Source organism: Lepidochelys olivacea (assembly GCF_965140295.1).
Source record: "Lepidochelys olivacea isolate rLepOli2 genome assembly, chromosome: 7".
NCBI lineage: Eukaryota > Metazoa > Chordata > Testudines > Cheloniidae > Lepidochelys > Lepidochelys olivacea.
Genome location: NC_140417.1, coordinates 93213493 through 93237600, shown reverse-complemented (window position 1 = coordinate 93237600; position 24108 = coordinate 93213493). Strand labels below are relative to the sequence as shown.

General features: G+C 41.3%; 1 protein-coding gene across 2 annotated transcripts in view; it reads right to left on the bottom strand.

The window, feature by feature from the left end:
• Positions 1-22791, bottom strand: part of TBC1D12 (TBC1 domain family member 12) — a 100392-nt gene extending 77601 nt beyond the window's left edge. Inside the window, exon 1 of one of the 2 annotated variants that reach the window (XM_084634848.1) lies at positions 21717-22791. In XM_084634848.1, the coding sequence (XP_084490974.1) occupies positions 21717-22567 (851 nt within the window). In that variant the 5' untranslated portion in view covers positions 22568-22791. The remainder of the gene's footprint in view (positions 1-21716) is intronic. The other variant, XM_084634849.1, reaches the window with a different exon arrangement.
• Positions 22792-24108: the final 1317 nt, after the last annotated feature.

Sequence of the window (24108 nt, the reverse complement as noted above, 5' to 3'; positions counted from 1 at the left end):
TGGGTCTGTAGTCACCTAGGCAAATTGGTGAGGCTTTTTACCAAACCTTGTCCAGGAAGTGGGGTGCAAGGTTTTGGGAAGTATTTTGGGGGGAAGGACGCGTCCAAACAGCTCTTCCCCAGTAACCAGTATTAGTTTGGTGGTGGTAGCGGCCATTCCAAGGATAACGGGGGTAATATTTGTTACCTTGGGGAAGTTTTGACCTAAGCTGGTAAAGATAAGCTTAGGAGGTTTTTCATGCAGGTCCCCACATCTGTACCCTAGAGTTCAGAGTGGGGGAGGAACCTTGACACACATGAAAATGAAACAGCATCATTAATGCAACATTAAGTCAGCACAGTCAACGTAGTTTAGGGCTTATCTACACTGCCCCACAGTTTAGACTGCTAGGGCATACATAGCAGTGTGCACCAAAGTGTTGCATTGTCATTCCTCCCCACCCGGATCTTGCAGATGCAAACAAACAGGTTCCTAGTCTGCATTAATGCAAATTAGGAGCCTTTTAGTTTGTGCCTGCAGTATCCACACAAGGGGAGTTACAATGCAGCACTTTGGTGCACACGGCTATACACCCCTCAGTAGTCCAAACTGAGGGACATCTACTGTTGACATAGCCCTGTCAATAGAAGCAAGAAAAGCAAGAGTTAAGGTTCAAACAGCAACAGTAACTATTGCACAGACTGTACCTTTCACAGCACAACAGTAACATTTAATGAGAAAAATAGAAAATACCAATGTTGTGGAACAGTTCTGCTATTGAAGTTTAGCTATGTTAGTTAACCTTTTTATTTAATAGTTTCCAATTTGGAAAAAATTCTGAAGTAGTAATGTGATAAGATTTGCTACGGTCCATCTTTAACAAGTTATCTTCAAAGCACAATTTAAAAGGCTCGGATATCGTACCCCAAACAAAATGGTCTTTCCTGATATTCAACTATTCAGAAGTTATAGGCAGGCAGAAGGAAGCTGCTGTTCTATAGTAGCAACAATTTCAGTTTTGATTGCCATCTCTTATTACTTACTGTTAGAGAAGTTGCTCTGCTGCACAGTAAGACACCTTGAATTACTTCTTCGTAAAAATCTTAAATTCTTCGCTCTGAAGTTTTATTCCAGATGACAATTACTTCTTCCACTACGAAACAAACCTCCCTCCCCTAAATTTAAGATGGTTGTGTTGACTCACCCTTTATCCCAGCAAAATGTAGGATCAGCACTTCTCAGTACTGTATGCCATATTTTCTCCAGCCTTTCATGTCCCTTTGATAAGACACTTGTCCACAAACGTTGTTAAAGGCCATTCCAACTTTTGTGACATGGATTAGAAAACCTAGGAATGCGTGTGTGGCTTTAAATAAGGTTTCCTTCATCAGCCAGTGTATAAAACAATTAAGTCTAAATGGACAGATGTGTCTGAATGGAAGTTCTAAGCCTTCTAAGGAGTAACTAACAAGGTCATCTTAGGGCACATTTGATCAGAGGTATGCCTGCAACCATTTCTAGCCTCAGATCAGTTGCTGTTTAGAATGATTACAGGGCCAGTGGCATGTAGGCGCTCTGCACAAATTTTCATAGATTTACATTGTATAACTCCCAACATTTAGATTTTTTTCAAATCAGTGTTCACCTAACCTGTTTCAGGGTGGAAAGTAAACCAGCTTTCCCAGTTCCTTGGTTCAGTTTCTCAAGCCACTTATGTGCTGGCCTCCAAATGTACAGCACAACACTAGTTCTCTGTATAAAATACTAGCATTTTTAACAGCTTATTGACTTTATATGGTTACTTTGTGCAATGATTTCTGACTGGCTCTTTAGAAGACACTTTTTTTGGAGTGTACAGCTAGCTAGAAAACCTTTAACTGAAACTTGCCAAATTTAACAGTACGAGTGGGACTTTCATAACGTGTGTACCTTTGAATAAGAATTTTGTTTAGTTTTATCCATGGGTTTTGCTTATTTTTAGTTGGATACATTTCCTTACCAGCTTGACTGAATTTATATTAGTGTCCTGAAAATATCCTTTACAATTTGCCCTGATAGAAATACAAGTATCTGCATTCTACTTGTGAAAAACTACAACCACGTCTGTCTTCTACTTAAGACGCTCCACCTATTAACTTTCTAATCTGTTATAAAATTGCATTTTAAACTATTGCATTAATCATTAACAAGAAACCCTGTATAGTGCGTGTCCAAACAGCATCTTTTCTGTATCACAACCATGTTTGTGCACCTGTACCCACACTATCTAACCTTGTTTGTATCACGGTGCACTCTGAAAAATCAGCAGAAGCTACTCCAGCGTTCTCCAGCAGGGGACATATCATGTGGAGGTCATCATACAGAGCAGCATGTGGGGCATCACAAACATTAAAAGAAAGATGGACAAGCCAAACTGGTCACAGGATGTCTTGGTTAAATGCCAAAAACAAGTGTGGTGAACCACTGACAAGAGGACAGCTACGTGCCAGCATAGGGTTCTGGTAAGAGAGAAACATTTAGCCAGGCACTGCTCCCAGAGTTTTAACTATGTTTAGAGCTGGCCATGTTAGTAACTAAATTACAAAGTTAGTGGCAGATGAAGTTTTAACAAAACCAAAATATGCATGGTAAGTAAGCCTGAAAGACAAACCAGAAACAGAAAACTTGCACCAGACACAGAAGGGGAAAAACCTACACTGTTCAACTGACCCTTTTGCTGAGCTTAGAAAAGGTGTTCCTGCAGAAGGATCTAGTTTCTCCCTTTTCTTTGAACAGTTGAGAATCATGTGAGTGATATTATTAATCAATGAATATGTCCACCCTGAGAGGAAGATTAGAAATTCTGCTTGTTTGTGATGTAGTAGCAAAAGTTTTGACATTCTGCTCAGTGCTGTGAATTAATTACAAGAATGAGGTACCTTCCACAGTGCTCTGGATTGTTTACAAGGCGGAGATAAGTGTATTAAAACATTTCCTCCTGAATATATATACACACTAGTTCCACAGATTACCATTTTACATAGCCTGCCCTGATGTAGGTGTTGGAAAATGTAACAGTAGCACCAGGTTATGAAACTTGCAGGAGTACAACATGACATCTCACTACAATCTCTTCTCTTTTCACATCGAGTTCCAGCTCTTTGGCCACATCCTCAAAGTTCTGCATTGCTCCACTTATTTTACAGGTTAGTTTTTATTCCCCACACTCAAGATTTTCTAATGATTTATTCTCTACTTAATTCTCTCTCCTTTGTGTGACCTTATTTCCTCCTGCTGCTCATTACTTCATACCTTTTTCACATGGTCTCCAACATTCTCTCTTTGTAGGCAACAGCATCTCTTTCAAATATCTCCTAAAGTATTTTTCATTTATTCTCATAGTTGTTCCCGCCCTCATGCCTGATTTGTATTGCAGTTTACATTCAGTTGGAAGTGTCTCAAAGCAGCGATCATCTCACTTGTAATTTAAGAGAATCACAGCCAAAAATGTCTACTTAAAAAAAAAATCCTTCTAGTGCAGGATCTTCACATGAAGTTGTATCCAATCTGTTGGAGACAAGAAAGACATCTCCCAAAGGACTTCCGAAACTCTTCCATGTACTGTGGATACCTTCGAGAGACTAGAAATCGGACATACAGATCTCCTATATTGACATTGACCAGTTTTGTTCATTTCCCGTAACTGACTGAACTGTCAAAAAAAATATAGTAAGTATCACTATTACAGTGCTGTCCCTTAGCTATATAGTAGTAGCTGAAATTGAGCACAATGGTGAGCCAGATTTTCCAGAAGTAGGTATGCAAGAACATACAGCTTTGTGGATGGTTTGGGAAATAGAGAAACAGATTTTAGGTCAGGGACTTTGCTGGTTGCTGGGAATCACTTGGCCCTCATGTATGCTAGGGAATACCACTGACGCTACCCACCAGCTCAGCTGCATCACTGTTAGCACCAGCAGAAGCTGTAATACAGACAAGACTCCAACAACTGTTAATATTTTACCACCAAGTCAAATAAAATTCCTTTTATGGGTCCCTAAAAACCTTCGAATTTTAAGAAGAAAGTCAAACAGCAGCGTTATTTATACAATAGGTGTGAACAGCCCTTTGCGATCAAAGATTTTCCCCAATATTTCATTTCTATAGACAGGTATTTCAAAATTGAATCCCCCATGGTCTACAAACATCCCCACTTCCCCGTATGACACAAGTCTACCTTGCTTTAGATATTCTTTACTACAATGAAGTTATAGTGTGTTAACAAGAAAGCCATATAGTAGAACCTCAGAGTTACAAACACCAGAGTTATGAACTGATCAGCCAACAACACATCTCATTTGGAACCGGAAGTATGCAATCAGGCAGTAGCAGAGATTTAAAAAACAAAACACAACACAGTTTAGTACTGTGTTAAACCTAAACTGCTAAAATATATAGGGAAAGCAGCATTTTCCTTCTGCATAGTAAAGTTTCAAAGCTGTACTGAGTCAATGTTCAGTTGTAAATTTTTAAAAGAACCATAACATTTTTTTCAAAAGTTATGAACATTTCAGAGTTGCAAACCATCTCCACTCCTGAGGGGTTCATAACTTTGAGGTATTTAACTCATGCAATAGCCTCTGTTTGCCTTTTGAATACCAATTTCAAATGCAGCATTGAAGTTAGACTATACAACATAAAAGTAAATTGTACATGTTTAGTGTATTTCAGTTTTTCCTTAGAAATATATCTGGTCAGTAAATACTCAAATTTCAAATCACCAGGGTAGATTCAACGCTAGAATTTTTTAATCTGTCAGTACTGAGTAGCAGTTAATTTAACTGTTTCATCTATTATGAACCAGCTTGAAGTATAAGTAAGATTCACTATTTTTGGAAGCCAATATAATATTTTCTGTTCTGATGTGCTCATTTAAATCATGATTAAAATTGGTGACTTAAAAATCACAGATTTAAAATCAGTCCACTCTGACTCAGGGTATATTGATTACCCTAGATGTCCTCCTCCCCTGAACTTAGGCTGACCATATAGCAAGTGTCAAAAATTGGGACAGGAGGTGGGGTGGGGGTAATAGGTGCCTATGTGAGAAAGACCCAAAAATCAGGACTGTCCCTATAAAAATCGGGACATCTGGTCACCCTACCTGAACGCCCCAAGGGAGAAAACTCAATTCAGTGCATCACACCCTCCTCACACTCTGCAATGACACCAGTCTTGACTACCCTCTTTTCCTACTTCTCCCATAAAAAAGGTGGCATAGAAACATTTATGTAATGAATAGCCTCCTTAAATTACTCCATGCATCTACTAACTTCTGCTTTTTCAAATCCCTTCTCACACGCCACTTCTACTGCTACATCTATAGCGATGTTATGGGGCTAACTACACCTCAGAGTGCTCCCTTCTCAGATATTAAGCCTCTTGCCATCGTCTATCTCCAGATGCAATTTCTGTTCAGCCTGAGATGTAGGTGTAGATTTGTAATTGCTTATTCCAGTGCAGGCCCATCTCTATTTGGGTACCGGTTTGATGTTCTCTTTAGGAACTTATGAACAGCAATACTGACCAACAATCTTCTTAAACCAAAGTATTTTTATTTAGTAGTTGGAACAAAATTTCAGCGATTATAGGATTATAAAACAACTAACTGTCTACACACATTTAGTCTCTACCTTATACTTCATCACAAGCTAAGTTAGATAGGCTTTTTACACACACACTTTATAGGTTCAGTTCTGTTCCAACTTAGATTCTCTTAGAATACATCCATATTAAGATAAAATATGTGCTCTTACCTCATGTTAGCTAGCATGTGTAACTAACGGAGGTAAACTCTTAGCGAAGACAAGACAGTTTATATAGTTTTCACATGTGTTAGCAGGTTGAACAGAACATTGTTCCCAGTAATGCGCAAGTAGTTTTATTCATTCCTTCCACCGTAAATTACCTTGCATTTGCCTACACTGAATTTCATCTGCCACTGTTGCCCTATCACCTAGCTTTGCTAGATCCTTGTGAAGTTCCTCAAAATCCTATTTAGCCCTCACTAATCTAAAATTAAGTCATCTTCAGATTTTGCCACCTCATTTTTCATCCCCTTTTTCCAGAATAAATATATTAAAACAATACAGTCAACTTAAATTTCTGTATGGAAACAGTTTACATACTATTGTTAAAAAGTACCTCCAAGGAAGTTTTCAGTTTTACTTTTTGCACAGGATAGCATCTTAGTCAGTTTCTCCTGTTTGAGTCAGTCTTCCAAACTTAAACAAAGGAAACTGGCAAGAAAAATGTGATTTTGAAGCTACTAGAATTGGCTAGGGGTAGCAAAAGGCAGGTATAGTAACAAATCACTTCTTAGTCATTTTCTTTAAATTAACCATCCCAACATCTGACAGAGATGAAAGGGACAGCTAGCTGAAGCTTAACCTATACAGGCTAGAGACGATGCAATTAAAAAGAGTGAAATGCTTGTATCATCATCACAGCATCCTCTACTAAGTGAATGTGTCCACAGATCAAGTCAGTGGCAGACTTCTTACACCAGAGAAAGGTTAGGAGACTGAACTCCATCCTGTCAGAGGTTTTGGCCATTGTGATCCATGCCTTCATGAGCTCTGGGCTGGATGTAAAACAAAAAGGTAAAGAATATATAGAGCTAAGTTTCATCTATATGTTACTGATAGCTGAGACTGATTACCGCACATACACCCTTCCCAGCTTCATGAACATGCTAAGAAAACAGAGCCCTGTGCAACTCCACAGGTGAACACTCTGCTGACCTGCAGAATCCATTAAGTTCCAAGGTGGATAAAATCTCTCTTTTCGAACTGGATTTTAAAATTTCACATCATGATTTAAATTAAGTCAGATTTACATATTAGTTGTTTGCTTTCTTCACATTTTATAATCTTAAATTGGGAAAGTGGACATTTTGTAGTGGCTTCTTTAAATACTTCGTAAAATTTGAAATTCTAATTATTAGGAGAGACTTTTCTAAGAGACTTCATACTTAAAATGCTCATCTGCTGAAACAGTTGTACAGACCTTCGTTAACATCATTTCTATGGGACCACCACAAAATTCAAACATAAAACTGGAAAGTATATAACCTATATTTGCAACCCACACCAATTTCCAGTATGTTGAAGTTCCACAAGTCACAAAAGCAGAATTGCTTTGATTGGAGCTATAATCCATTAGGGTCTGCGACTGGAGATCAATGGCACCTATATTCCTACATCACTTGGGAGCAAAATAGTCAAAGAAGAAATTCACAACTTCTAGCATATTTAAAAATCTAAAAACTTTGCTATTAACAATGAAGCAATTTTGTTTTGAACAAAAATGTGTCAGAAAAGTTTATAAAAAATACAATTTTAGCCATTCATGCTCCTAACACTTTGTGCATGAGTAACTTTACTCAGATGAATGGTCCTATTGACTCTCATTCATAATTACGTACCTGCATATGTGTATGCAGGAACAGGACCTTAATTTTCAAATATATTGTTTTTGCTTAGAGCAGCTTTGTAAGTTCCAATAAGATACCCTATTAGTAGTAGCATTTTAAAAGGCAATTATAATTTAGTTCATTATATATTTTAATTAGGGCTGCCAAGAGATTAAAAAAATTAATCGTGATTATTTGCACTGTTAATAATAGAATACCATTTAAGTATTTTTGGATGTTTTCTACATTTTCAAATATACTGATTTAAATTACAACCCAGAATACAAAGTGTACAATGCTAACTTTATATTTATTACAAATATTTGCACTGTAAAAAACAATTGTATTTTTCAATTCATCTAACAAGTACTGTAGCGCAATCTCTTTATCATGAAAGTTGAACTTACAAATATAGAATTATGTACAAAAAACACTACATTCAAAAAACAAAACAATGCAAAACTTTAAAGCCTACAAGTCCACTCAGTCCTATTTCTTGTTCAGCCAATCACTCAGACAAAGAAGTTTGTTTACATTTGCAGGAGATAATGCTGCCCACTTCTTGTTCACTATGTCACCTGAAAGTGAGAACAGGTGTTCTCATGGCACTGTTGTAACCAACATCACAAGGTATTTACATGTCAGATGCGCTAGAGTGTCATATGTCCCTTCATGCTTCAACCACCATTCCAGAGGGCATGCGTCCATACTGGTAACGGGCTCTGCTCAATAACAATCCAAAGCACAGCAGACAGACGCATGTTTATTTTCATCATCTGAGTCAGATGCCACCAGTTGGATGCTGAGTCAGATGCTGGATTTTCTTTTTTGGTGGTTTGGGTTCTGAGGTTTCCGCAACAGAGTGTTGCTCTTCTCAGACTTTTGAAAGCATGCTCCACACCTCGTCCCAATCAGATTTTGGAAGGCACTTCAGATTCTTAAACTTGGGGTTGAGTGCTGTAGTTATCTTTAGAAATCTCACACTGGTAGCTTCTTTGTGTTTTGTCAAATCTGCAAGGAAAGTGTTCTTGAAATGAACATGTGCTGAGTCATCATCCGAGACTACTATAACATGAAATATATGGCAAAATGTGGGTAAAATAGAGCTGGAGACATACAATTCTCCCCACAATGAGTTCAGTCACAAATTTAATTAACGCATTTTTTTTTTAATAAGCATCATCAGCATGGAAGCATGTCGTCTGGAATGGTGGCCAAAGAACGAAGGGGCATATGAATGTTTAGCATAACTGGCACGTAAATACCTTGCAATGCCGGCTACAAAAGTCCCATGCAAACAACTGTTCTCACTTTCTGGTGACGTAAATAAGAAGTGGGCAGCAATATTTCCCATAAATGTAAACAAACTTGTTTGTCTTAGCAATTGGCTGACCGAGAAGTAGGACTGAGTGGATTTGTAGGCTCTAAAGTTTTGCACTGGTTTTGTTTTTGAGTGCAGTTCTGTAACGTACACATGTAGAATTTTTTGTAAGTTGCACTTTCATGATAAAGATTTCACTACAGTACTTGTATGAGGTGAATTGAAAAATACTATTTCTTTTATCATTTTTACAATGCAAATATTTGTAATCAAAAATATAAAGTAAGCACGGTACACTTTGTATTGCGTTGTAACTGAAATCAATATAGTTGAAAATGGAGAAAACATCCACAAATATTTAATACATTTCAATTGGTATTCTATTGTTTAACAGTGCGATTAATTTTTTTAAATCACAGTTATTTTTGAGTTAATCGTGTGAGTTAACTGAGATTAATCGACAGGCCTAATTTTAATCTAAAGCATCAAGTTTTGAAACTAGTTTTAGAAGGCTTCAACTTGATGTACATCAACGATTTAAAGAAAGTGATCTGAATCACGATCATTTAGGTTGCTCCACTCTGCTAAATTCTGAAGCATGTACCTTGGATCTTAAATGAGGAAGTTCTCATGGTTGATTTCAAAATAAGCTTGTAAAGTTTCTAGCTGACTGAGCAATGTTCAGAGCATTTTAAAATTAAGATAAAATTTTGAAATGGATCACTGCTTTGCAGTGCTAGTTTAAGTATACTTATTTCTAATACATCTACGTGTTGAAAACAAGAATTACTAAAAGAGCAGTCAATTTTCCTTGTCTGAACAACTATGGACAACTAATTTTGTATGTTTACACACAAAAAGTTAATACATTATATGTGGCAGAAATTCAACTGCGGTTAAGATTTGAGAAATCCTCATCTAGTAAGTACCATAACTCAAACAGATGAGGATACGATCTAATTATACCATTTTGTATCTTTATATCCATTTTATTTTGTGTTTGTATATTTTGTAACACCAGATGTCAAAATGCATGAACTGTATACTTTTACTCCCAAAAACTGTTTCAAAATATACAAGATAAAAATACAACTTGAGTCAGATAAGGATCCATTTATCAAGACTAAAGCATGCCCTATTTTATGCAGATTTGTTTTTGCCTAGCTTGCAGTACTCAGTCATTTACACAGTTGCTAATATTTCCAGGATATGCAGAGTCAGACTGTGGCTTATTAGGGGATAGGAGTTTCCCCTAATGTTATACTACTTCCAGACAAAGTAAGCTCCAAGTTTTGAATCATCTGGTTCCTTAAATTCTACTTCATTTTGAAAGTGTAGTAGAGTACACTTCAACTGTGCCTTCCATGTAAGTGCGCGCACACGCACACACACACCCTCCCTTCCAACCCCACACATCCAATAAGACAACTTCAGGTCATGCAGGCCTGCAATTTCTCTCTCATTTTCCTTCACAGCCTCACAAGAGTTTGCAGTTTTTTAAGAGCCCAGTACAAAGAGTTATTATTCGGAGCAACACAACAGCTTAAAATGAAATAAAAATTAAAAAATACAGCATGTTGAGAAAAAATTCTATTACATCCTTGTTGTCTCACACAAGGAATTATGATAATGGGTTATAGGAAAAAATAGTAAAGTAAAAGTAACAATATTTGAATGTGGCTGAAGTTAACAACATATTTTTAAGAGGGGAGTCTCACTGTTAAAACAATTTATTAAGCATACCAAATGTGACTCAACATAATCTATAAATAATGAATCACTAAAAAGAAATAAGATCTTCCAGATAACCATCTACTAGCCTTCCAGGTTAACAGAAAGGTTTCAAGGTCTTAAAACAAAAACAAAAAAAATTAAAGTTATGAATCAATTTGCACGGGGCAGAGGGTGTGTCCTTGGATTGTATTTTGTGCAGAAATCAAGCTTTGGATCAGGGATCGGAATATCATTGCCTGTCAAGTATTGCAGATCTGTATTATGTGCCGTAATCCAAGAGTTATTTTGTTGCTTATACATGTTCAACCCCATATACTTCCTCAAATTACTAATCATATGAAGGATTGGAGAGAGTGCATGATGGGATATATTAATATATCCAGTTCTGGGCACCATACCTTAGGAAAGATCTAGCTAAATTGGAGGGAGTCCAGAGAAGAGCAACAAAAATGATTTCTAAAAGATTTAGAAAACCTGACCTATGAGGACAGGTTAAAAAACTGTGCATGTTTAGTCCGAGAAAAGATGAGTAAGGGGGGGGGGGGCACGTTCTTCATGTCCATTGAGGGTAGGACACAAAATACTGGGCTTAGTCTGCAGCAAGGGATATTTCTTTTAGATGTTAGGGAAAGGTTTCTAATTATACAGGTAGCTAAGCTCTGGAATAGGCTTCCAAAACAGGCTGTGGCATCCCCATCATTGCAGGTTTTTCAGAACAGCCTGAAGATACACCTGACAGGTGTGATCTAGGTTTACTTGGTCCTGCCTCAGAACAGGGGGATGGACTAGAAGACTTCGAGGTTCCTTCCAGCCCTACTTTTCTAGCATTCTGTAACTCTAACAGTACACTCAAGTCTCATACACAAAGAGAGAAGCATTAGGAATTACATACAGTAATTGCATACTTTAATAGCCTAAATATACTTTAAATCTAGGAATAAGTAACTGACTTCAATCTTTATAATAGCTATTTTAAAAGATATACAGTCAACACTGACCTCTGTGTAACATACTCAGATAAGACATTTGAAAAATCAGTGCACTTTAAGACCAACTCAGAACAAGATGTCCAATCCATGTTTACGTTGAGTCCAGTGAAAATAATAAATCCAAAAACTTCACAAAAGGTAAGTTTCCGGTTCATGATTTAGTTACTATCTTTAATTTTAAAAACGGAGAAAACAGAATAAGGAAATTATTTTTCTCTGTGTTACCAAACTAGTGGAGCTGTGGTTCATAACGAGATGTTTGACACAAAAGGGATGAAAAAAAAAAAGCTAAGCACAATAATGATTGCCATTAACATATTTTAAGTAGAAAAGTTAAGATATACGTCCCAGCAAACTGGAAGAATGACTAATCTAGATGTATACAGCATATTTTCAAATATTTTTTGCTACTCAGTTTGCAAAGTGAGACTTCATGTCTGAGTACACAGATTTCCCATCACTATACAGAAACAAGATTTTAAATTTAGACCAATCAGAATAAAACTATTCCAGCCTTGCCCACATTAATACAATTCAACAGTTATTTCCCAAACCACCACGTTCTTCATCAAAGGAATCCAGTGTACTATAAAATTGCTTAGAAAAGGAGGTACTAATTGAAATAGGCATATAGAAAGAAAACTGGGAATGGTTATCTTTCCAGTTGTTTCTTGAAAAGCTGTCAAACCTTACAGTTTCAGAGATTAAGGATAATCAGAAGAGAAAGCTATAACAAGATACATTCCATATAGATAGCTAAATTTACATTACAGATGCAGGAGTCAGGAAAGGAAAGGTAAGGTTTAATCATATATTTCTGGAGAATCCCTGCCTCGGTCAATCAACAGGCTGGTGCAGTCAATGAGGCAGCCACAATTTATTTTTTATTGTCAATATACAATGAATGGACCTGTGCCTTATCCATTACACATTGTTAAACCTGTACACGGAAGGCCTAAATTTGCTCTTCGGCAATTTTGAGTAAATCCACTATCTTCCTTACACTAATCTAACTACGTAATCACATTATTTACATACAACGCCCTCCATAATTAAGTACACATATGGAATGGTGTGCAGTGAATTAAGAAAGGGTACAAAAGAGACCTATCTTACATCTGTGGTCCTCATTCTGGATAACAGTAGATTTTGGGTTTGCTTGGGATTTTTTAAACTATCACAGTAAATTTACTACATTTCATTACAAGCCTTTGGTTCGTTTGCTGTACTACATTCAACCAGTGCAGCTAGCTATGCAAGTAGCTATTAATAATTATAATAATGTATACAGCCAAGAAGATTTACAAGGTGTATGTGAAAACAATCTTAGCTTTCCCCACATCTGAAGTGTTCCACTTTGCTGCCTTAAAGACAGACTGCAAAAAGTATTTTAAAGGGAGTTTGTGCCCTCTTCTTCTTTATGATATATAAAGATGACCTGACTATACTGCCTCTCTTCTCTTCCTCTCCACAATTTTTCTTACATATTTCTGACCTGAGAAATATTAGGAACATCATGTCTGGTCTTCCCATAAAGTTATCCAGCAAAACTGGGAAGGAGGGAGAGAGCATCTCCGATTTTTATTATGAATCCACTCCTTAATTAACAGACGTTGACTGATGAATCTCCAGCTCAAGTCCTCCTCTTTGGAAAATTCTCATTGAACATCATCATTAGAAACAGATGTTATGTATACCAAAAACTAAAATTTAATTTTCCCTTTCAACTGGTCAGCTGTCATTTCTTGAGCCACCAGTTTCACTAGTTCTCTTGCTTATCCACGGTCTTTTAGGATGTAAGAGACCTGTATTTCTAATGTTAAACAGAAATGGCAACATTCTTAAATACTGAAGTCTTCTTTATACATCACGAAATAACATGAAGCCAAACAATTTTTCCCCTCCCTTTGCAGGTCAAGTGTAAGTTACAGAAAATTTTGTATAAAATTCCTTAAGTTGGTTGGTGTGTTTTGTTGTCCTCCCCTCCCCTCCAAGAAATCAACAAAAATTCCATCAACAGAACAGCATGTCTTGCATATGGTGCACACTTAATTCTTGGATCTTACTGAACGAAGCAATTTTTAGTTAGACATCCAGTTAAGCAAAGATTCAGTGCTGTCAGACTTGCCTCGAACCTAGATGAACTGGTAGGGGAAGAGTTGCCTGGTGGTAGAATGAGTCTCAGAAGTCACTGAAGGATGCAGTGTCAGGCCCTGCCTCCTGGTCGTCAGGCCTAGTAGTCAGAGTGGAGGGCAAAGCCTGACGTAGGGTCGGGACTGAACAGAGGACAGCACTGGAACGTAGATCTGGGGACAGGCCAGGGATCAGAACCAAAATCAGAGTCTACAGACAAGCCAGAATAGTACTGTAGCTGGAGTCCAAGTGCAGGCCAGAGGTCAAAGCCAGGTGGTTAGAGTCCAAGGAGGTCAGGAAGTGGAGGCAAGGCTGGAGCAAGGTCAGAGTAAGGCAAGGACAAGACTGGAACAGGGCTCAGGCAAGGCTGAGGCAGGAAGAGGAGCAGAAGCAGGCTGGGAGTAGAGTCTGATCTGCTGCACTGCAGTGTGAGGGTTCCTGGCCAGTAGTGCTGTTGTGTTGGGGAAATACCTGAGCCTGGGGGGTCATCTGACCCAGGCTCTACTGAGAGATAGGCTGCTGTCACATGCCTAAAGGCTGAGACCCTGCAGGCTCTTTGTGAATGGTAAGTTAGTGTAGCTGGGTTGTTGCACAATGCCTGAGCGGTGACTCACGACAGCTCTGTTGGAGGGGCACCTATTGAGTTTCTGCACATAACAGCCCCTGTTGGTGGGGTGGCTGAGAGAGCAGCCCTGGTTTGGCTGCAGGTTTGCCTCACAGACAGAAGGATTGTGATATTACACTAGGATGAATAACTGAACCAAAATGGCTGTAGCACTCAAGTTGCTAGTCTACATCAGTACTGAAGTCATGAAAACTGAACCAGCTATAACCTGCTCAGGGTTTGTCAACACAGTGCATTAGAGTACACCAGCTGGAGTGTAATTTCTAGTGCATACCAGCATGTCGCACTTCAACTGCCCATATGGGCTCTGCTGGCATGCACTAACAGTTCTTTTCTGTGCTTCTATGGAATTTTTAGTGCATGCTAACAGGGGCCACATGGGCAGTTAGCGAGCAACACATGTAGAGCACACTGGAATTTATACCATAGCTAATGCACAGTAACATTGTGTAGATAAGCCCCTCAAAGTTACTACAGTTGTAACACTTAGAACTAATGAAAAGTGTTATAAGCACCTATGGGTAGATCAGAGGTCTCAAACACGCAGCCTGCATGTGGCCTGTGGGGTTATTTCCTGCGGGCCGCCAAGTTCCCATCCCCGCCCCCCCTCCCCCCAGGTTGCCATGTCCCTGCTCCTCTGCCTACCTCCAGGCGCTTCCCACCGCCAAACAGCTGTTTAGTGGCACTTAGCACTTTCCAGGAGGGAGGGGGCAGGAGCGGAGTGGAGGTGGGGTCAGGGGGTGTCAGTGATGCAGCCCTCAGGTCAATGTACTAGTCCTCATGTGGCCCTTGTGGTGATTAGACTTTGAGATCCCTGGGGTAGATAGTGTTTTATCAGTTTGAACCAAGCTCTTAATGACAAGTATGCCTAGTACAGACCAGCCCTACAAATACTAGTTTGTTGATAGAGTATTGGAATATGTTGTAACCTTAAACTCAATCATGTATAACAAAAAACAGTAGGGTTAAAAATGCTAAGAATTTAATAAGGACAGAAAAGAAAAATAAAGGGAAGGAAGATAAATCAAATATCCTCATCATTCACACATGTGTACAACACAGTTCTGGCTGCAGACTTAAATATGGAGATACTATACAGCAACTGCATAACTACGTTAATGTTTAATGATTTGACAGAAACACATGGTGATCAGATGGGAAGAAAACAGATGAAAAAGGCACTATTAAAAAACTCAAAATACTGACAGAACACGTCACCAAAAGTAAAGGCAAAAAACGCCTAAAAAAATAAAGTAACAGACTTTTAAAAGTAGTTTTTCGATTTTTTACAGTTTTTCTTCTTTGAGCTACAAAGTGGCTGGAGTAAGTGTATTAATGCAATTCTAGTAACTTGTTCACATAAGTCTGTTAGAACTAGACAGAAGGGCCAAGAAATAATGGCAGAATAAGTTGATGTTCTGCTTATACTGTACATTACGTATGCCAAAAAAGCCTTCACATTATTTTTGATTGCAACTTTAAAATAAGCATGCTTTTTTGTCTTGTTTGCACAGTTTTAGCCCAGCTATACTCCAGGGGTGAAATGTTATTTGAAGTTAACTACAATGATCACTGCAACAAAATTTGCGTCCAGCAGCTTTTTACCTTGATTCTCCAGACAATTGGAATTCAGGTCAAATATTTGTAATTTAAGTGGACAGGTAGGTATGAGAATGGCTTTGTTGTTCATAAATCAATATTTGAGATGCAGACAAATGTAAGCGCAACTGTTACATTAAAAATTTCTAAACAGACAGCTGAAGCTGCAAAGGAACTAGAATGAGCAGAAGCTAAAAATGAAGCATAATTAAAAAAACTAGCAGTAGTGTTTAGATCACCTACATATTATTTTTCTGACAACTGACCTCTTTGTAGTTCCCCACCTGCTTATTAAGATCAACAGTAGGAGCAAGATGGGAAGATAATCAGCTTTTGAGGTACAGCCTGCTGCTTGAGCCAGAGGAACACGTTTACAACAGAGTAAAGGACATGTGGGCTCAGGTGACTTTTCCACTAGTGATCCCCGTCTCTGCCCTGTGTCCCCACCCAAACTAGCCTGGCACCATCCGATACCCCACTCAAGAAAACACTACTTTAAAGTTTTTTCTTTGCAGGTACAACAATGACTCCCCAGCACTGTTTTATTCCAGTAATAACTGCAGAAGGTTTGGGGGGAGGGGGCTGTGGGGAAATGGAAGTGGGGAAGTGTTATTCTTTGGTTTGAGGGAGTTGGGGGGGGGGAGGAAGAAGAGGAAATTGCCACTACCTCTGGTGACCCACCAGTAGTTGGCAGATGAAGTTCACAAGACTGCTTATGAACCAGTCACAAAAAATACTTACAGTGTGTCTTGTTCTATTTTTATGTAACTGCCATAGTAACTGTTTATTAAAAACCAAACCATTCAGTTTACACCAGCAAGGACAACTCTTCATGAAGGTGAATTTTGGGAACAAGAAACTGAACCACGTTCCATTAGATTTATTTTACTTCTGCAAAATTAACATTAAACATGCTATTCAAAAGAGCAGCAATGTAAAGATTGAGGAAAAAAATGAAAAGACGCAGGACAAAAAACATTTCACAGTTGTTAAGCTGTAAACTTGAGAATAAAATGGCAATCAAGTATCTTACCAACAATTGTCAGGTGGCTATAATATTGTTCTTGGGAAAGGAATAATAGCCATGTGCACAACAGATGCATGTTCTTGCATTATAGAACTTTTTAAAAAGTTTTGCAACTATATATCCTAGAAAAGCCATCACAAAACATTGGTTCCCAACCTTCTTGCTGGAGCCCTGGTACAGTTACTGCTGCCTGATCTCCAACAGTTTCCTTCTCTTGCCCTTTTACAGTTCATTCTTTGCCTTTTTTGGGGGGGGCGGGGGAGGGGGGGGAAGCAGAAGCACTGCTTGTTTTCATTCCCCTTCAGTTTTCCCTACTCACTGGGAGGCTTCATGCTGCAATGCTAGCGGAACCCCTGCTCTAGCTCAAAAATGATCTGAACAATGAGACAAGACACACACTTGGGCTAGTAGGCTCCTGTCTCAGGCCATATCTGCACTATGGGAACTCTACCAGCATAGCTACAGTGCCATACCTATGCTGGCATAACCCAACAGCGTAGACACAGCCTACACTAATGGAAGGGGTTTTTCTGTTGCCACTTCTCCCAGCAATGGTAGCTAGGTTGACAGAAACATTCTTCTAGCAACCTAGCTACAACTTGGGGTCTACAGTGAGGGTCAGAAAACTGTAGTCTCTCAGTGGTGCAGATTCTTCACACCCCTGAGCAACACAGCTATATCAACCTAAATTTAAAGCATAGATCAGGCCTCAGATTATAATTATGTACCACAAGAGCTACTGCCAGATCTAGGTACATTAAGGCTCAGTCTACACTTAAATTTAAGTCAATATAACTGTGTCACCAAGGGGTAGGAAAAATCCACACCAAGCACTGCAGTTATGCCAACTCAACTGCCAGTGCAGAGACAACTAGGTCAACATAAGAGTGTTTCCATCAACCTAACTACCATTGCTTGGGGAGGAGGTGTTCCTACAGCAATGGAAACAGCCCTTTTGTCACTGTACACTGCATCTACACTACAGGATTATACAGATGTAACTATATAGCAGTACAGTGCCTGTTGAGTAGACAAGGTCTAAGAGAAGGCAGGTAGCTTTCAAGAAGCTTTGGCCATAGCATCAGACACACACTTTCAAGGTGGAGGCAGGTGGATCTGGGGACATGCAATTTTCCCTGCCCCACTGATCATCAGCCCTAACAAACCCCACAATTACTATGGCTGTCCTACAGGAGGCCCACACCGCATGCTGTGGAAAAAATGGAAATATAGAACAAGAAAGATGGTGAAAACTTATTTTCAAGACAAAATTTAGCACTATATCAAATAGATTTGACAGTACTTGGAACAGGTTGGGACTCTGGTTTCAAGCCTAACAATCATCAGATTAAATTTCTCCCTCATATGGGCATTAGGTTTGATATTTAAGGGTTCGGTTTAAGTCAATTTGTGACAGTCTAGGTTCTGACTATTGAAAGTAAGGAAGTGATTCTGTGATTAAGCACAGAGTTGTGTTCAGCTGTAACAAACAGAAAAGTAGTCACACTTACAAGGCAGTTTCAGTTCTAGCATGCCTTCTTTATTGAATGTTTACCAAAAAGCCTGGAGGAAACACTTATTTCTGGCCTATTAGTATGGTCAGCTGCCTCTTTTGCATTTAAATGCCTTCTACCAAAAAACAAAAAAAGCAGCTATGTTTTAAAACTAATTTTAAATATAACAGAAGATGGCATAATCAGGGTAAAGAAAGAAAATGAAAGAATCAGAGTTTTAACACAAAACTACAGAGGAAGAACAGAACAGAGAAGTGATTTTCCCTTCTATAAAAAGCACCTTCAGTGGGAAATCAAGGCATGCATAATTGGGATTGTTTCCACGTACAGCAACTTAAAGGTTTGGTACCAGCATCATTATGACTTTGTGTTCATGGTAATACAATGATCTATTCACAAGAGTCACAAGAGACCCCATTGTCACTATTGAGGATTCACGCATAAGGCAACTTTAACAGTTCCAGACCTGCGCCTCTTAAAACAAAAATTATCAACTTCTGCAACATTTAAATGCTTTATAAAAAAAGCGGGGGTGTGGGGGGAGGGACTTCTAGCCCTTAAAGTTGCAAAGATAACCTACAACACGCAAAAGGAGCATATGGGCTTGTCTTACACAGAGCAGCAAGGGGTCTGATTTCTAAAGCACATTAACTGGTCTGCGCAGACCCTCCTGGTACAAGCTAAAAGTTCCCTAATGTACTCTAACATAGTGGTGTTTGAGCACTACATTAAAAGCACACTAGGAAACTTTTACCGCACAGCATCAGGGTCTGCCCAGACCAGTTAGTACACTTTAGAAATCACACCCCCACAGTGCAAATTGCTGCTTCATGTGGGCAAGTTCTAAAATTATTGTTGTGTTGTCCTCTCAGAAAGTCTGTAGGCAAACCACTCCAATGCCTTTAGTAGTGCTTCTCCAAACTGCAGCAAAATGGAAACTTAGGTCTACACTAGAAAAGGTTTGCCAGTATAGCTATACCAGCAAACTCTCGTAGAGTAGATGCAGCTCGTATCAGGAAAATAATGTTTTTGCCAGTATAGCTTAGTACAGGTTCCCCGAGTAAAATAAGCTGTAATGGCAAAAAAAAACTTATGCCAGTATATAACTGCATCTATATCAGGATGGTTTCCCAGAAAAGTAGTACTGGGAGGAATAAAAGTCATCTTCCCCACACCTGACATCAGTATACTGACGGAAGTTTGTAGCACAGACCTGGATTTAGCCTGGTCAGTCTTCATGGTTTCCCAGAAGACTACTCAGTGTTACTTGGCTACTACTCTGGAAAGCAACAAACAGCAAGAACTGGAGTTATTCATCTGGAGTACTCAAAAAATGAGGCAGGGGAGCATAGAGTACTGGAGACAAAAAATGACAAAAGCAAAAAAGGGACAGAGCAGAAACACCACACACTCCCATTGCAGTAGACAAGAGACTGGTAGACGCCTCCCTCAATCCATCCTCAAAGCAGTCAGGAGGCTCTTTAGAAAGGATGACAAACTCCAAATTTATCAGACAGTTACTAGCTTGAAGATAACTCCAAAGCAGAATCCAGTGATAGCATCCAGTAGGAATCCAAGCACCTTCCCCTTTCCCAGCAGCTGCAGCAAGGGAAAGTGCTTCTCACTTGGGCATTGTCTCTGCAGAGTGAAACTCATCTTTCGTATCAGTCTTCGGCTAGTGGGTTTACTCTATCTGATTTCTTGTAAGATTTCCAAACCTTGTGCGTGAGAAGATTGTATTAGTTAACTGGATGTGAGAGATTATATTTATCTTTTCTCCAAAATAAGTCTCAGGTATAAGTATATACGAAGGAGGCAGGGAGAGGGAAGAAGAGAACGAAGACAATATAGGGAAAGAACAACATAGAGAAGAGAGAGAGTGTGTAGGTAAACAATCATGATCTATCACAGGATATGCTGTGTCCATTGAGGCACATTAACCCCACATTATACAGGAGAGACCCCAGAATTACACAGCTCTGCCTTTCAAAGATCTTTCCTTCAAATTTACTCCAAACAAGCTTAGCATTCAAGCTAGTTGGTGGCTTGTACAATTTTCCAAGCTCTGCTTATGGATGAAAAACCGCTGTTTCTTTATCATATTATCAATTAAGTCTCATAGCGCTTTGATTGAAAGTTACTGAGGAGCAGAAAACTATAACAGTCATATATTTTGACAGTAATTCTCCAACCCAGAAAAGTTTATTTTAATACCAAATATTCTCCAGAGACCTGTGGCTATTAGGTTAACATGGATCATGCTGCTGCTGTAACTACCTTCACATGTGATGCAGTCTTCAGCTTTGAAGTCAACAAACTCACGGACTGGAGTTCTAAAACTGTCTTAAAGAGCTTGTCTATACTTACAGCATTGCATCAGCTACTGTAACACTTAGTGAAAACATTACCTATGTTAATGAGAGAGCTTTCTCCCACCAGTGCAGGTACTCCACCTCTCCCGGAGGGGGTAGCTTTGTCCACCAGGTCAGTGTAACTATGTTGCCCAGGGGTCTGGATTTTCCACATCCCCCAGCAAGGTACTTTACACTACAAACATATGTCAGTTAAGAGGAGGGCTCAGTCTTCTTAAATTCCCTCCCAAGTGCACAGCCTCCCTCTGGCTGGCAGGTAGGGTGACCAGATAGCAAGGGTGAAAAAAATCAGGAGAGGTTAATAGGCACCTATGTGGGGTAATAGGCACCTATGTAAGAAAAAGCTCCCCCACCCCACCCCAATATTGTGACTGTCCCTATAAAAACAGGACATCTGGTCACCCTACTGGCAGGGATAGGAGATACTTAAGTTCTGCACACAATCCTACCATTGCTGGAAGTTAATACTAACATGTTGCGTCCGATGAAGTGAGCTGTAGCTCACAAAAGCTTATGCTCAAATAAATTTGTTAGTCTTTAAGGTACCACAAGTCCTCCTTTTCTTTTTGTGGATACAGACTAACATGGCTACTACTCTGAAACCTAACATGATCAGTGTTACTGAAAATTACTGTTGACCATTGGTCTTTATGCTTAAAAGATGAGTGAGGTAGGGTTGTTTTTTTGTTTTTGGAGGGGGGAGGGAGGAGAGACCAGATCACAGTTCCCAGAGCTAGTTTCGGGGAGCCTTAGTTAAACAGGTAGGACAGCAGAGCATCGGGTCACCTTGGGAAGACTTCTGCACAGACTAACGCTATTTTTGAAGTTTATTCCACCCACCATCAGCTCACTGCTGTTCCTGCTCTCCCAGGCACCAGGGCAGTGTCCTTTCCTTCCCCTTCCCCAGCCAGGAGGGTCAGTATTGCTCCCGCCCCAGTAACATAGGGCTCCGGGGGAGGGGGAATCTCACCTTGTAATGAAGTCGGCGATGCCGCTGCTGCTGCCAGGGATGGCGATTCTCTTGGTTTTGTCCGTCGGCTCCTGGGGAGGGGCCGGGGAGGTGGCCGGCGTCCCCCCGTGCGCCTGGTGCTCCGGGGCGCTTCGGCGCCGGCTCACTTCGTAGGTGTTGCGGGAATTCAGGTTAACGTCTATGAAGCCCACAGGCGCCGGGAACAGACCTCCCGCCGCAACAGCCCCGTCGCTACAGTCCCGGGGAGTCCGAACGCCGGCGGCGGCTTCTGTCGGGCTTCTGGTCCCAGCTCCGCTGAGGGCCAGCGGCGGGGGGCTACCGACTGCCGCGCCACCCTCCGGATCGGGCCCCAAGCAGCAACTCCTCAGAGGCTCTTCGAGGGCGGCCCCCGCCGGCAGGCTCGCCCGGCCCGCGCCGCCTCCCCGATCCCCAGCCGGAGCCGGGGGGAAATGAGGAAAACCCCCATTGGGCAGTCTCGCTGCTTCCTCCTCCTCGGGCCCCGGCTCGGTCCGCAAGGCCCAAGCGGGCGGCTCCTCCGGCTGCAGCAGAAAGCCGGCGTCCCCGTTGGTCATTCTCCCGTGGGGGCCCAGGACACAGGCGGCCCCGTTGGGGGGTCTCTCCGGGCAGCACTTGCAGCCCAGCCCCGCAGGCGCCGTGGGGCCGACCTTCCCGGCCAGGTACCGCTGCAGCAGCAGCTCCTGCCCCGAGCCGCCGCTCAGGCTCCGGCTCCCATCCCGCTCCCCGTCCTCCTCCTCCGCCGCCGCCTCCTCCTCCTCCGTCGCCTCATCCTGCCGGCCCGCGGGAAACAAGGCTGCGCTGCCCTGAGCTCCGGCATCGTCCGGCCCAACCATTTGCCGCCCCGCAGCCCCCGGGATGCCAGTGGCGCAGCTGTGGGTGACGGGGGCGCACGAGCCCCCCCGGCGCAGCGGACCGAGGGGGGCGGGCGGGCGGGCGGGCGCGCGCTGCTCTTCACACCGGGAGCCGCAGCTACCGCTGGCTCCGCTCACCGCATCGGACGGCGGCCTGGGGCAGCCCGGCTCACGCAAGCGCACAACCGCAGCAGCCCCCAGGCAAAGGCGCTTCCACCATAGAGAAGCAGGGTAGACCTACCTGGTTAGCCCTGGAATATCCGGTACCATAGAGATACCACCTAGATAGGATCCTCCTCATAGGAGGGGAAATCTCGGATTTCCTTTACCATACGCCATATAAGACCTCCTTACGCTCAGGTCCCCTTACCGTATTCTATCTAACACTCCCTCATTCACATGAGAAAACTGTTTCTGTGACGAAATTCCATCAAAACCTAGCCACACCCAGTTACTGTATTCCATCTGAAACCACCTCCTCTAAAAATCAGACCCCAGTAGCCACAGGTGTAATTACTAATGGGTAACAGCAGCATCACCCAAAGGCATGATCTAGCCTACAGACTTCACTGGTGTCGGACTGAACCATTTAGTGCCAATATGCTGATGGCCCTTCATTTCATACTATATAAGTAGAAAGGTGGACAAGTAGAAGCTGGCGAGAAGGGGGTATGGTGTCGTTAATATCTAGTGCAGCCTAGGACTCAGGCTTGCTCAGTTAAAGCGAACGATAACATTACCTCCTGCACAAGACAGGCTCTGGGGCAGCTTCATACTTGTGAAGTGGTGCAATAAGCTCAGAAATTCCATTTAAAACACACACAGCTCAGGAGCCTAATCTTGGTTCCCAGGCAGCAACCACATTAGATATGACAACCTCTTTTTGACTCCTTCTAAACCAATGGTATCCAACCTTTTCAGCCCCTTTATTGCAAAGAGGGGAAGAGACGACAATATTTGGGGGAAGGTTCTTCTCCTTTTGCACCATATGGATGGCACAGAGGGAGCAGAAACCATAGTAAATCCCATGCTGAGGATTCCCTAATGTGGGGAGAGACATCAATGGGCTTCAGCATCAGCATAGCCGACTCCTATGCCCCCTCTCTGAACAGTCACCACACAGTGCAGTGCTACTGTTCCCCAATGCTTTCTGGTCCCTTGGGGACCACAGACAATGAATGCAAGTTAGAACAGCCCTCTGGCTGCCATATCCCACAGAGAATTAGGTAGGTATAACTGATTGTTGGTTCTCACCTTATCTTTTCCCCACCCCCTTCCTGGGCTGATCAGGTTGATGGGGGGGGTAGGGAAAAGAGGGGAACCATTCTTTGCTAGGTACTTCCCCCTAGGCTCAAGCAGAGCCAGTGGAACATGTATCCAGCCCTCCCTGGAGAGAGCCAGATTAAGACAAATTGAGGCCTCTGAGATTCTACAACATGAGTCCTCCCCCCAAATATCTGTGCCCCCATGCTTTTTCCTCACCACTGCCAGACGTGGCAGAATACCCAGCATGCCTCAGGAAC